This window comes from Mus musculus, chromosome 16, assembly GCF_000001635.26.
Source record: "Mus musculus strain C57BL/6J chromosome 16, GRCm38.p6 C57BL/6J".
NCBI classification, from domain to species: Eukaryota; Metazoa; Chordata; class Mammalia; order Rodentia; family Muridae; genus Mus; species Mus musculus.
The window spans coordinates 3,959,160-3,974,462 of record NC_000082.6 but is presented as its reverse complement, the minus strand read 5'-3'; the positions used below and the strand labels follow the sequence as shown (position 1 = coordinate 3,974,462).

Sequence of the window (15,303 nt, the reverse complement as noted above, 5' to 3'; positions counted from 1 at the left end):
ATGTTTCCCATGCTACTGTTGATGGGTATTGGTTGATTTTACTACTTTGGCTAATTCTGAGTAAAGCTGTCAAGAACATTCTAGAATCTGTGTCTTGGTGGAAATACATGCTTATGATCCTAGATCTATCGTTTTCATCTCCTTCAGTGATGTTTTTAGTGTAGAGGTTGCAAACTTTTTGCTAAGTTCATTCCCAGTATTTGATTTTTTTAATGATATCAGTTTTGATTTGGTTGTCGTTAGCACGTGGACTGTTTATGAGCACTAACCCTGGGTCCAGAACCCTACCAAACTAAGTCATCAGTTTTAATCATTTGTTTATATACAATTTTGAATTTTCTGTGTCTAACTATAGCTGTGAATGTCTTATTTTTTATCATTGTGATACTTTCTTCTGTGTCTCCAAGTGTCTGTATCTCAGGTTTTAGTTGTTTATTACTGTTGTTGTTGTTATTATTAATTAGTGTGTGTGTACACACATGCACATGTGTTTCACTGCATGCATGTGGAGATCAGAGGACAATTTCAGGAATCAGTTCTCTCCTATAATCTAGGACCAGCACTCTGGTTGTCATATTTGTGCAGCAAGCACTCTAAGCTACTTTGCCAGCCCCATCCTAATTTTTAAAAAACTAAACCATCAAACAAAACATTATGCTTAGTGAATAGAACTAAGGATAATACTCTATATTATTTAAATATTTTATTAAAAATTTATTTATTTATTTATTTATTTATTTATTTATTATATGTAAGTACACTGTCTGTGTCTTCAGACATGCCAGAAGAGGGCATTTGATCTCATTACAGATGGTTGTGAGTCACCATGTGATTGCTGGGATTTGAACTTAGGACCTTCAGAAGAGCAGTCAGTGCTCTTACCCGCTGAGCCATCTCACCAGCCCCATGTTATTTAAATATTTTAACGAATATGTATTACTTTCATAATTCTATAAGCAATCTAGTGAAGTATAAATGAGAAGCAATGTTTGTTATTGAAATTTGAGCAATTAAAATTTATACAATAAGAAATAATTCCTTAACTCCATTACTATATACTTCCAGCTTTTTCCTGTAGAGAGACAAAATGGCATCCTGTTTTATTGTATTGTTATTTTTAATTTTTAAAAAGTAGCTTAAGTTTTATATGTGTGTGCACATATGTGTCTGTGTACATATATGCACATGTGCTTGCAGGTGTCCAGAGAGGCCTAGAGAGGGGAATGGATTTCCTGAAGCTGGAGTTACATTGGCTGTAAGCCACTTGATGTAGGCGCTGGGGACTGAACTTGGGTCTTCTGAAAGAGCAGCAAGCACTCTTAACCACTGAGCCATCCATCCAGGCTCTGTATTCTATACTTTAACTTTTTCAGTATAAAAATGTAAATATGCTGTAGATCTGGGGCTATAGCTTACTGGTTGACTGCTTGCCTACCACAACTGAGACTCAGGTTTAACTCCCAGCACCACACAAAAGGGGTCAGCATTTAACTTAACTACACTCAAAATTATACATTTTGTATAAATTATGCCTTCAAAAAGGTGTTTTGAACCTTTATGACATTAAAAGATAAAAAGTATGCCATGAAGCCTGGTGTGGTGGTAAACCTTTAAGCCAGCATTTGTAAGGCAGAGGCAGGCAGATCCCTGTGAGCTGAGGGTTGGCTTGTCCTGCATAGTTCTAAGACATCCAGGGTTATATAATGAGACCCTAGCTCAAAATAAAGAGTACACTACATGCATTATTCCAGTTAGAAACACTGAAGGCCTTACTTTACATTATGACCTCATAGAATTGCAACATAGAATTGGACCAAATTTATTTTTATCAATCTCTTGTAGAAAAGAAATTTACACTTTCATTCCTTCAACTTCTTCCTGTTGCCAATGTGAGTTCTTTTAGTTCTTGTAGTTCATTTTTGAGTATCTGTCTAATTATTTATTTAAGATAAATTCACACAAGTGGGGGCTAGGGAGAAGGCTCAGTATGGGCACTTGATGAGAACATGAATTCAGATTCCTAGCCACTCGGTAAAAAACTAGGAGTGTCTGTCCTGTGGTGGATGGAGAGAGGATGATGTCTGTGGCTGGCAGGCCACTAGCCCAGTTCTGGATTCAGTGAGAGACCCTGTCTCAAAGTAGTAAGGTGGAGGGAGAGAGATGGAGCGGGACATCTGATGTCCTCTTTTGGTCTGGGCACATGCTAAGGCATTTGCACTCATGCGTCTGTGCATGTATCATGTGGAGCAGTGAATTAGTTAAATTGCTTTGGCTCTCAGTGGGTCATGCATGCTGCACCTTCCCAAGAGCTCTCTGGATTCAAGAAGACACACACACACACACACACACACACACACACACACACACACACACACACACGTGCACACCTTCCCAAGAGCTCTCTGGATTCAAGAAGACACACACACACACACACACACACACACACACACGTGCACACCTTCCCAAGAGCTCTCTGGATTCAAGAAGACACACACACACACGCACACGCACACACACACACACACACACACACACGTGCACACCTTCCCAAGAGCTCTCTGGATTCAAGAAGACACACACACACACACACCTTCCCAAGAGCTCTCTGGATTCAAGAAGACACACACGCACATGCACATGCGCACGCATCCATGGTGCATTAGCATGCCAGCTAATTTTTATATACTTTGACTAGTTCAATGACTGAGCATTTCTAAACCTCCTCATAGCTAGCACATACTTCTCTCTGGTATTCCTGGCTCAACACCTTCTGAATCTATATTTTACCTTTTCTGTCCTGTTGCCTTCTGGGAAGCTCCCCCATAGGGTCCATTCCCTTTCCACTTACATTGCTGGATGGTTTCTTTCCTGCAGCTCTTAAATCTGATCCCTCTGCCTTTGAATCATGGCAATTCTCCTCTTCTACCCCTCTCTCTTGGTCTCTTGCTCGTGCAATCTAAAAGTGCTGCCGTTTCCCTGCCCAGCCATTGGCTGTATGGCAGTTCTTTATTATCAACTGAAGTCAATTGTGAAGAGGGACCCTCATGTCTGGAAGTATGGCTTTTGGGAGCCAAAATAAGACAAAGCATTAGAACCAATGCCCAATATCTCACCCTTTCTGTCCAAATAAAGAGAGGGCTCTTCTGTCAGATATAAATTGAGCATAACCATAAAAATTATGTAAATTACAAAGCATGATATATAATTAACACCCAGTGTATCATAGTTGTCAATTAGATAAAGTACTCTACTATTTATTCCAACTTAAAGAGTTTACAATTCTTTATCTGAATTATGTTCTGATTTTAGTTTGTATTACCATCTGAAAACCATCTTTTTAATATAATCTTCCTCAATGTTAAACAACTTGAGTTTGATTATGAGACTATAATTAGTTTTCAACCCTGTCAGAAATCCAAGAATGAATTAAATGTTACCTGAAGATATAGGAAGCACAAAACATAGCTTCCAAAACATAACCAATCTGTAGAGACAGCTGACTACCTGGACAGTCCCTCATTCCTCAAAGCATTGGAGCATCTGTCTTCAGCCTTCTGCCCAGAACCATCGCACAGACCTTGAAATGAAGCAGGAATTGTGAAGGGTTTGTTTATGCTGTCTTGGCAGAGCTAAACTGTCAACTATCCTGTATCATGTGTCCTTTCCTGGACAGATTTTTTTGTCTGTAATTTTTGTCCAGTAGCTATTTTGCTATAACTGGAGCAATTCCATATGGAGGTTTTGATGCTCATTTTTTTTTCTTTGAGCCAACAAGGGGGCGGGGCGCTATCAGGAGCAGACATGTCTCTAGTCAAATGATCTTTAATAATGAATTAATATTAAATCTCATATTCCGTGGCTTTCTGATTTTTGAAGACTACCTGTCTATATAAAGTGTATCTGAATTGTTGAACCTTGACTACTATCATGCACACATAGAACACTCACGCCCACACATAAAAATTTAACTCTCATGTGTAGATTCTTTAAAAGTACAATCTGTTATTGATTCTTTGGTGTAACTTTTTCTATCCTTATTTTTTTGTTTCTTTTTTATTTTTATTCATTTATTTGTTTATTTCTTATTAGATATTTTCTTTATATACATTTCAAATGCTATCCCGAAAGTTCCCTATACCCTCCCTCCACCCTGCTCCCCTACCCACCCACTCCCACTTCTTGGCCCTGGCGTTCCCCTGTACTGGGGCATATAAAGTTTGCAATACCAAGGGGCCTCTCTTCCCAGTGATGGCCGACTAGGCCATCTTCTGCTACATATGCAGCTAGAGACACGAGCTGCGGGGGGGTGGGTACTGGTTAGTTCATATTGTTGTTCCACCTATAGGGTTGCAGACCCCTTCTGCTCCTTGGGTACTTTCTCTAGCTCCTACATTGGGGGCCCTGTGTTCCATTTTATAAATGACTGTGAGCATCCACTTCTGTATTTGTCAGGCACTGGCATAGCCTCATACGAGACAGCTATATCAGGGTCCCTTCAGCAAAATCTTTCTGGCATATGCAATAGTATCTGGGTTTTTATCCTTATTTTTAATGATGGTTCTTAAACACTTTAAGCTCCCTTGTAGCTCAAATACCAGAGGTAGTAGAAAAGAAAGGATACAGGGTGTGGGAGTGGACCTGTTTAAAAATGTTTCTTTGAAGCAACTACTGTCTGTGTCTGGAAATTGGCAATTCAGTTCACAGGGCAGCAGCAGCAGCTCAATCCATTAGTAAACACTTCATGGATGCACCAGCATTCCAGTTTGGTCGTCTCAGATTATCAAAAGCGGTGACACGACCTAGCAAAGACAGCCAGGCCTCAGCCTTTGCTTGAGTCAGCAAGAGGGACCTGTAGGGACACCAGGAGAAGTTCTTGTCTGTGTCTCTCTCAGGGAAGCAAAGATCAGCAAAGACAAGAAATTCACAAAAAATATTGCATCGTTTTTATACTAACTTGTATTTCAACCACCTATGTGTTAAGACTGCTTGGTCTGGAGAGATGGCTCAGATGTTAAGAAGAGCACTTGCTGTTCATGCTGAGGTCGCACGACTTGTTCCCAGCTCCCACGCGGTATCAACTCACATGCACTTATAACTCCAGTTGCAGGGCACCTGACACCTTCTTCTGGCCCCCACAGGTAGTGCACAGACATGGTGAACATATGCAGGAAAAGTACTCATAACACATAAAGTGAAAATAAATAAATCTTAAGAAACAGATCCTTAACCCTGCCACATCCTCATCACGGCCATGGCGTGGTTTTCATATTTACCAATTAAAAACTCCTATCTCAGCATTTTTCCTTCTGGATTTACAGACTTTTTTTCAACATTTTAGCCACTTATTCCTATGAATTATACCCTCTTTGTTTCTTTGTTTTGTTTGTTTGTTTGTTTGTTTGTTTTTGAGACAGGGTTTCTCTGTGTAGCCCCAGTTGTCCTGGAACTCACTTTGTAGACCAGGCTGGCCTTGAACTGAGAGATCTGCCTGCCTCTGCCTCCCGAGTGCCGGGTTTTAAAGGCATGCGCCACCACTGCTGACTGCTTGTATTTTTCAAAAAGATTTATTTGGGGGGCTGGAGGAATGGTTCGGTAGTTAAGAGGACCCCAGCACTGAGCGAGCAGTTCAGTGCTGTCTGTAACTCTGGTTCCAGAGAATCCGAAGCTGTCTTCTTGTCTCCCTGTACACCAGACATACACATGGTGTACATATGCAGGGAAACCCTTACATCCATAAAAATAAATACATCTATACTTCCAGCACTGTGGGGCACAGAGGCAGAAGGATCTCTGGGGTTTTCTGGCTGCCAGTGTATGTCAGGTTCAGTGAGAGAGCTTGTGCCAGTGAGTAGTGCAGAATGTAATGCAGCAAGGCACCTGGAGACACCTGGCACCCTTGCTTGGCCTCTCCAGGTGTGTGTATCACACAGACCCATGAGCATATACCACACACTAGCTATCAAACATTCACATACTTTCACATTTTACTAGTTGAATGAATGGATGAATAAAAAAATATATAGTCTAAATAACAGATAATCCTCCATTTCTTTTAAGGAAAGGTCTTGCTATATAGTCCAGGTTCTTTTCAAGTTTGTGTTCCTTCTGCCTCCACCTCTAAAGTGCCAGGATAAAAGCCATCTACCACCACACCTAGTGACCCAGTTTTCAAACCATGGTCTCCATCTTAGATCAGCATCCATGCTCCCAGCCATGCGACCTTAGGAAAGCCACCTAACCTTGGCTTCTGTCTACGAAATAGCAGAAGTAAAGGGAAGGAGGGTCTTTATTATAAGTAAATTGAATGATGCAGATATGGAGCTCAGCCGAGTGGGTGGGATGTAGTATGCCTGTGGGAAACATCACACAACATTAGCTGAATGGTGATAGGAACGGGGCATTGTCCGCAAGAGGAAAAGAAAACTAACGAGAAAACTGACCAAATATTATACCTAACCATTCTATACAGAGCCACTCCCAGTATACACACAGCAAAGGCTGCTGGCTGGCACTGCTAAAGGGAAAGGAAGACCAGTCACTAATGCAGGGACATTGTTCAAAGCAAGTGACAGTTCAGAAATAAGAAGATAAAATGTGGGGCTGAAGAGATGGCTCAGCAGTCAAGGGCACAAATGGGTACAAGCTATTCTCGCAGAGGACCAATGTTTAGTCCCGAGCACCTGCCATAACTACCTATAATGCTAGCTCCAGCAGATCTGGCACTTTTCTTCTGGTCTCTGTGGGCACATACATGCTTGTGCACAAACTCACAGAGACACAAACCCACACAGACACACATACACATACAGACCACACACACACACACACACACACACACACACACACACACACACAAATATAGCTCTTATTTTAAAATATTTATTTATTCCTATTGAAAAGCCACACGCTTGAAGAAAACTAACATAGGAGTGATGTACCAACAAAATGCTTAGCTCTCTAAAATACAATGAAATACAAAAATTCTTTTATACCAACAATTTTCAGAGTGACAAAACTATTTTGTAAGTGCTTAGATGCAAGTAAGAATTTCCAAGCTCTAGATGAGAGAAACAAACAAACAAACAGGGTTTTACTAGTGACACTATAAAAAGATCTATGTATTAGCACAAATCCAAACACGTAGGTGCGGCATCGGCCCTGATCCACCTCCCCTCACACCCCTACTTCCAGACTTTCCCCTCCCACACCCACCCCTGGCTCTCCCCCTTGGTTGAACACTTAGCAAAAGCCAGTGGATTTTGGAGGAGGAGAGAGTGGTGCCATCTTCTGCCAGCCTTACATTCCCAGGTTAGTCCATCCTCTGCCAGCCTTACATTCCCAGGTTAGTCCATCCTCTGCCAGCCTTACATTCCCAGGTTAGTCCATCCTCTGCCAGCCTTACATTCCCAGGTTAGTCCATCCTCTGCCAGCCTTACATTCCCAGGTTAGTCCATCCTCTGCCAGCCTTACATTCCCAGGTTAGTCCATCCTCTGCCAGCCTTACATTCCCAGGTTAGTCCATCCTCTGCCAGCCTTACATTCCCAGGTTAGTCCATCCTCTGCCAGCCTTACATTCCCAGGTTAGTCCATCCTCTGCCAGCCTTACATTCCCAGGTTAGTCCATCCTCTGCCAGCCTTACATTCCCAGGTTAGTCCAGCTCATTGGACTTAAACCTTAAACACAAACACTGTGCATTTATTGACTCTCCAACACATGTATTGAATGGTCATCCTCTTACTGATGAACTTGTAGCATCTTCTTTATGAAAATGTTCCTGCTGAGTTAAACTGACACCAATCCCTAGAGTTAGTCCAAAACCAGGGGTCTGTGACCACAATCACCTTTTCAGCTAATCACTGAGAACCCCGGGGCAGCCAGCACTGGCCAGATTGTTGGCAGTTAAGACAACCATTCCCAGGTCGTCTTAGGCAGGGCCACTGCCAGCAGTGTGCAACTGTGATGTCTGCTTACCCCGTCTCCACCCGTGTGTGGGTGACTGGTTTCTGCCTACGAGTCCCTCAGGGGCTGCTGTGGCACCCTGTACCTGCTGAGGAGGAACATAGATGGGACAGGCTGTGGGAGAGCTTTAAACAGGCAAGCTGGCTGTGGCGGAAGAGTGTGAGCAGGTGGGATATGCATGGCTTTACCTCGTGCCAGCTCCGTATCACTGTCCTTAGCAGTGAATGGTGCTTCCTGCAGGCTGAGAGCCAGGGAAGCTGAGAGAAGTAGCTATACTGCTGCTCTGTTTTTTTGCTTTTGTTTTTTGTTGGTTGTTTTGTTTTTTAAAAAAACCTTAAACGACTCCTTTTTAGAGCAGTTTTAGGCTTACAGAAGAATGGAAATGGGTACAGAGTTCCATACACTGCTGCCTGAGTACCATACTTCCCATACAGGGCTGCATTTGTTACATGAAGACCCTCAGGTTGTTAGCTTAGCTGACACAACATGATTACACAAGTCCAGGTGACTCTAGGGCCCTCACTTGCATAATGCAGTGACACCCACCCACCCACCACTGCAGAGTCACCCAGAGCGCCCCTGCTCCCCGCCCCCCACCTTGTCACTGCCCCTTCCATTCTCTGCCTTTCCCAGGATGCTTATTAGACCAACTCTGCATTGTCCCCTTCCCAGACTGCTTACTTATTCCTCCCAAGAGTGTCATCATTGCCAGGTCACAAATGAGGAAACCCAGGTGTAGAGTGGGGTGACACAGCCTATCTGAGGCCACCCAGCTAGCAGGTGTTAGAGCCAAAGTCCAAGTCCAGAACTCCAAGTCCTGTTCACTTGACCCTGGCATCTTTATGATTATTTTCCCTGGCCAGGAGACAACATAGGTTCCCCAGGGTCAGTCCTGGCTCTGTATTCACAACTTCTGGCTGCAAACACAGACTCCACGAGGAAGCAAGAGGTGTGGACAGACAGAGAGACATGCCTGGCCTACAGTGTTGGCTCCCCAGCTGAGCAGGTGAAAGCCCTTGTGGATCTGCTGGCTGGGAAGGGCAGTCAGCTGCTACAAGTCCGGGACAAAATGCCAGACTCCCCACTAGGATCCCAGAGCAATGGTAAGTCTTCCATGAAGCGAGCATAGGCAATACGGGAGGTACCTGAACCCTCTCCCCTTGCCCTGGCACCTTACCTTTCTTGTCCTGTGTCCTGCAGAGTCAAGGATACCGAAGCACTCTGAGGCTCTGCTGAGCAGGGTGGGAAATGACCCAGAACTGGGCAGCCCCTCACACCGGCTGGCCAGCCTCATGCTGGTCGAGGGCCTGACAGACCTGCAGCTAAAGGAGCATGACTTCACACAGGTGGAGGCCACGCGTGGGGTCTGGCACCCTGCCAGAGTTATCACCCTGGACAGGCTCTTCCTGCCTCTGTCCCGGGTATCCATCCCACCTCGAGTCTCTCTCACCATTGGAGTGGCTGGTGTGGGCAAGACCACGCTAGTGAGGCATTTTGTTCATTGCTGGGCCAGAGGACAGGTGGGCAAGGGCTTCTCACGGGTTCTGCCCTTGACCTTTCGGGATCTCAACACCTATGAGAAACTGTCTGCAGACAGACTCATCCAATCCATCTTCTCAAGCATTGGGGAAGCTAGTCTGGTGGCCACAGCCCCAGACAGAGTCCTCCTGGTCCTGGATGGCTTGGATGAGTGTAAGACACCCCTGGAATTCTCCAATACCATGGCCTGCTCAGACCCAAAGAAGGAGATCCAGGTAGACCACCTGATCACTAACATCATCCGAGGCAACCTCTTTCCAGAAATTTCTGTCTGGATCACCTCCCGGCCCAGTGCTGCTGGTCAGATCCCTGGGGGCCTAGTGGACCGGATGACTGAGATTCGGGGCCTTACTGAGGAAGAGATCAAAGTGTGTCTGGAGCAGATGTTTCCTGAGGAGCAGAACCTCTTAGGTCAGGTCCTTAGTCAAGTGCAGGCCAACAGGGCTCTGTATCTGATGTGCACTGTACCAGCCTTTTGTAGGCTCACGGGGCTGGCTCTGGGTCACTTGTATCGCACCAGGCTGGCCGTCCAAGACATAGAGCTGCCATTGCCTCAGACCCTGTGTGAGCTCTACTCTTGGTACTTTAGGATGGCTCTTGGTGGGGAGGGCCAGGATAAGGAAAAGGTAAGTCCTAGGATCAAGCAGGTGACCCAGGGAGCTCGCAAAATGGTGGGGACATTGGGCCGCCTGGCCTTCCATGGGCTGGTCAAGAAGAAATACGTGTTTTATGAACAAGACATGAAGGCATTTGGAGTGGACCTCGCTCTGTTGCAGAACACTCTGTGCAGCTGTCTCCTGCAGCGGGAAGAGACCCTGGCCTCCTCTGTAGCTTACTGCTTCATTCACCTGTCTCTGCAAGAATTTGTGGCAGCTACATATTACTATAGTGCATCCAAGAGGGCCATCTTTGACCTCTTCACCGAGAGTGGCATGTCCTGGCCCAGACTGGGTTTCCTCGCCCATTTCAGGTGTGCAGCCCAGCGGGCCACACAAGCTAAGGATGGAAGGCTGGATGTGTTTCTGCGCTTCCTCTCTGGCCTCTTGTCCCCAAGGGTCAATACTCTGCTGGCCGGCTCCCTGTTGTCCCAAGGCGAGCATCAGAGCTACCGGGACCAGGTGGCTGAGGTCCTACAAGGCTTCCTTCATCCTGACGCTGCAGTCTGTGCACGTGCCATCAATGTCTTGTACTGCCTAAGTGAGCTGCGGCACACAGAACTGGCCTGCAGTGTGGAGGAGGCCATGCGGAGTGGGACCTTGGCTGGGATGACCAGCCCCTCACACCGCACTGCTCTGGCCTACCTCCTGCAGATGTCTGACATCTGCTCCCCAGAGGCTGACTTCTCCCTGTGTCTCAGCCAGCATGTCCTCCAGAGCCTGCTGCCCCAGCTGCTCTATTGTCAAAGCCTCAGGTGGGTATGGGGTCCATGCAGGGAAAGAGCAAAGGAGAAAGAGCCACTGGAATGGTTCCTTGCTTCATCGCACCCCTTTCCCTGTAGTCTGCTGAGATTGCTAGAGTTCCACAGCTGGGTGCTAAGCCATCATAGCAACTGATTTCGTTCTAGAAGCCACAAGTCTGAGGTCAAGGCATGGGCGGTACTCCCATGAAACCATGTCAGAAGGGTTCTTCCTGCCTCTAGAGCTCCCGTGGGCCAGCAGTCTTTGCTGCTCCCTATCCTCCTGTCACATGACCATCTGCTCCTGTGTCTCTGTCTTCACAGGACACTCACTTTTCCTAAAAGGCCATTATCATACTGGAGTATAGGTCTGCCCTATGTCAGTGTGATATTCTTTCAGCTATTGCATCTGTAGTGAGCTTACATCCATATAAAGGTACATTCTTGAGACAGCAAGGTTAGAATTTTAACATGGAAATACAACCCAACTGGGACCAGGCACTGTGACTCATATGGCAGTCCCAGCAGTCAAGAGGCTGAGGTAGAAAGACTGCTGAGATCCAGGGCTACATAGCAAGATTGTGTGTGTGTGTGTGTGTGTGTGTGTGTGTGCATATATAAAACAAAGACTGTGTAAGCAGTGTTGGCAGAAGCTTCACCCTCAGCCATACTCTGAACCAAGCAAGGAGAGAGGAAAAGATGTAGAAAGGTCAGGACCTGAGAGTGGTTTTGGCACCTTCAGAAGGAAAGCTAGCCACAGTGTTCTACATAGGTACATGGTATACAGAGCTGCTGTGACAACACACTGCAAGATGCCACCTAAGTGGAACAGCACAGTTCGCAGGAACCGCCTCAGGTCACCTCAGGTTACATTAGGTTACCCCACAGAGAAGTCTGAGCCCAGTGAAGACGTGAGGCTAGACGTTTGCTCTGAAGCAGTAGAACCACAGTAAGACTGAGAGGCGGCACAGGCCTCACCCTGCTCGTGGGCTGTAGGACTACTCACTGTCATGGCTCCCCTGCCCAGGCTGGACAACAACCAGTTCCAGGACCCTGTGATGGAGTTGCTGGGCAGCGTGCTGAGTGGGAAGGACTGTCGCATTCGAAAGATCAGGTAACACAGCCCCTAGTGAACCTGCCTGTTGCATGGTCCCTTTCTGCTCAGTTAACCAGTGGCACCCTAGGAATAGTTATCTTTTTAATGTGTGGCTTAGAACACAGTCTGCTTTTTCTCCCCTTTTGAAAGTGCCAATGGATCAGGTACCTGGTCTGTAAGAAGAGGGAAATGACCAGGGAAGGCTTGGACTCTGCCAAGTCCTCATGCTGCCCTGACTTGAGCATTACCTTCTGGATGCTTCTCTCAATATTTACTCTCTGATAATAATATTCTGAGTACAGGATTACATCTTAGGTAAAAGTTTAAAAGCTTAACATTTAACTTTTAATTTAAATAATTTTTAAGGTGACATTTGAGAAATGTTTTTAGGTTTATGTGTATGAATGCTTTGCTTGCTTGCTTCTTGTGTCCACAGATGTCAGAAGACAGTGTCAGATCTCCTGGATGGGAGTTAAGGATGGTTGTGGGCAGCCATGTGGATGCTGGGAATTGAACCCAGAACCTCTGCAGGAATAAATGCTCTTAATAGCCGAACCTTCTCTCTAGCCTCAAAATCTTTTTTCTTTTTTGACATGGAGTCTCATGTAGTCCAGTTTTGCCTCAAACTCACTATATAGGTGAGGTGAGCCTGAGCTTCCATCCTCCCAGTGCTGGGGTGACAGGAGTGAGTGTGCCAGCAGAGCCAGCTTACGCCATGCTGGGGTGGAACTCCGGTGTCATGCATGCAAGGCAAGCATGTCACCTACTTGAGCTAATCCTCAGTCTGTTTTCAAACATTTAAATTTAAAGTCTTTATCTGGGTGCGATGTACATGCCTATGATCCCAGCACTCTTGAGGCTGAGACAGGAGGATTGCCTGGGCTACACATAATGAGGTCCTATCTCAAATAAAATAAAATCACATTGCTTACGTTGCAATTAGAGAAAAGTATGTATGCTGACTTAAATGCTTACAAAATGTCACACTTTCAGATGTAAGCAACGCTTGGGGTCATGGAGAGATCATGGAGATGGTAGGCAGGCTCCGGAGAACTGTGGAGGAACTGTAGAGGAGAGGAGATCAGTGTGGAGATGGTAGGCAGGCTCCGGAGAACTGTGGAGGAATTGTAGAGGAGAGATCAGTGTGGAGATGGTAGGCAGGCTCCGGAGAACTGTGGAGGAACTGTGGAGGAGAGGCTTAGGGAGGAAGTGGGTGCTGGCTGCGCCTTGCTAAGGAAGGGTGAAAATGTATCTGCTCTGAGAGAGATGGTCTTGACAGCTTCTCATGTCTGTTATGTCTCACAGGCAGTTCTCGGCCTTCGGCTCATGACAAAATACCCACCATTAGTGTTGCTGAAACTGAGGTTCAGCAATGATTCTGAAGACAGCCATGTCTTCCACGCTCATGCTTTCCCTTCTGGTCCTCAGTGACACTAGTTTACAATGTCCACACCACTGCAGAAAAACACACACGGCTGTTTATGAGATATTATTTATACATAAGTCCTGGGCCAACAAAAGTGGGCTGGTCTTCAATCGTTTTGACACTGGAGGGCAGGGAACAAAGTCTTCTGTAGTCCAGGCAGGCCTTGAACTCAGGATCCCCAACCTTCCAAGTTCTAGAAAACAGGTGTGTATCACTATACCTGGCTAGTATTCCGATTTGTTTATTTGTTTATTTTTGGTATCACTATGCAGTCCTGGCTGGCCTTGAACTCACAGGTAAACAGGGCTAGTCTCTGGCCCACAGAGACAGGCCTGCCTCTGCTTCCCTAGTGTTGAGATTAAAGGTGTGCACACTACACCTGGCTCAGACTTATTTTTAAGTGATGGAGCTCATTTGAAAAGCACCAAATAAAAGGCACAAAGGGAGAACTGTTGGCATTGAAGGGCCTGGTCCACTTAGCTTCCCTTCACCTTCCTGGTGGCCCTGGTACCAGGATCCTGAACTCCTTGGAAGACACTCCACTCAAACATTGCAGGGATTCTCGTGATGAGCTCCATCCTAAGCTGTTGGCTACAGAACTAAATAGTTCTCAACTCAGGAAGCAAAACTGAGTGGACCCACTGTATGCCTCTGGAACTCCTTTCCAGGCACAGAAAGGCAAGCCTTTTTTAAACTTAAAAGTTAATTTTGTGGTAATTTTCTGCCATTTGTTGTTTTGTACTAGAGGAAGGCTAGTATCCATGCTCTGCTCAGAGTAGTTTGTACTCGTTTCTGAGCACTATCTCTTTTTCAGGAATTTCATAAGCTAAGGGTACTTGGAATTCACCATGGTTTGGGGCATTTGAACCACAGAAACCAGCAGCAGCATTTGATATTTTGCTTTTCCTTGAGAGCCACGTGAATATTATGCCACTGGTTAGAGTCTATATGGAAGAACTCTTTAATATCAGCAAATCTACTGGATTTGCTTTTTACTGTAATTCAGACTTTTACTGCATTTATTGTATTTGTGCTAGTCTCCTACTCTCCCTCCTCCCTCCCCCTCCTTTTCCCCCTCTCCCTCCCCTCCTCTCTCTCTCTCTCTCTGTTGTAAAAATGCACACACCACAGGACCATATGTGGAGGTCAGAGAACAACCATAAGAGTCAGTTTTATCCTTCCTTTATTTGAGTTCTGGAGATCAAATTTAGGTTTCAGGCTTGGTAGCAAGTTCTTTTACCCACTCAGCCATCTTCCTGGCCCCAAATGCAAGACTTCTAACATCATGACTGCACATTTGTAAAGTATGTATTGTGCAAGGTGCTAGATGAATTTCCTTGGGCCCTTTTGTCAGGATGAAGACTGTCTGGCCCACTCTGACTCTATCTTCCCAGGCTCAGGGGTCTTCCTAATCCTGACTTTCTGCTCCGCAGTCACTTTGTCTCTGCTCATATCCATGTGAGTGATGTTGGGAAAGCAAGGGTTAATCATGAGCCTAATATCAAAGAGGAAGCAATGAGTCACAAGCTTGAAATAAGCACTCTCTCCTTTTTCTCCCTTCCCTCTGGCAGCCTGGCTGAGAATCAGATTGGTAACAAAGGAGCCAAAGCCCTGGCCAGATCCCTCCTGGTTAACAGAAGCCTCATCACACTGGAGTAAGTAGGACACTCTGGGCCCCTGGAATAAGAGAAATTTAAGCTGTTTTCTGTCTTTGACATATCTTGACTTTCTCCATCCCTTCTCCCACTCTCAGACTCAGCCCGTTTAGAATAGTCAGTGGCTGAGATCTTGCAGACCACATGTCCTTCCAGGAAAGCTGGGAAAGCAAACTCACTGATTGTCTCTTGAACTTCATTTCACAAACACTTAATTTTTGACCCTGACCT

General features: G+C 45.6%; 1 protein-coding gene across 11 annotated transcripts in view; it reads left to right on the top strand.

Moving 5' to 3' along the window:
• Nlrc3 (NLR family, CARD domain containing 3) overlaps positions 1-15,303 on the top strand; it is a 35,211-nt gene that overhangs the window by 4,555 nt on the left and 15,353 nt on the right. For 5 of the 11 annotated variants that reach the window (XR_875809.3, XR_003951792.1, XM_011245903.2 and 2 more), the window contains exons 2-5: positions 8,824-9,063; positions 9,161-10,910; positions 11,923-12,009; positions 14,989-15,072. Coding sequence is in view for 9 of the 11 variants with exons in the window: in XM_011245903.2 (XP_011244205.1) it covers positions 8,824-9,063; positions 9,161-10,910; positions 11,923-12,009; positions 14,989-15,072 (2,161 nt within the window). In the remaining 2 variants the exon portion in view is untranslated. Of the gene's footprint in view, positions 1-8,823; positions 9,064-9,160; positions 10,911-11,922; positions 12,010-14,771; positions 14,876-14,988; positions 15,073-15,303 lie in introns of those variants that run through there. The other 6 variants (XM_030249121.1, XM_030249120.1, NM_175547.4 and 3 more) reach the window with 3 other exon arrangements.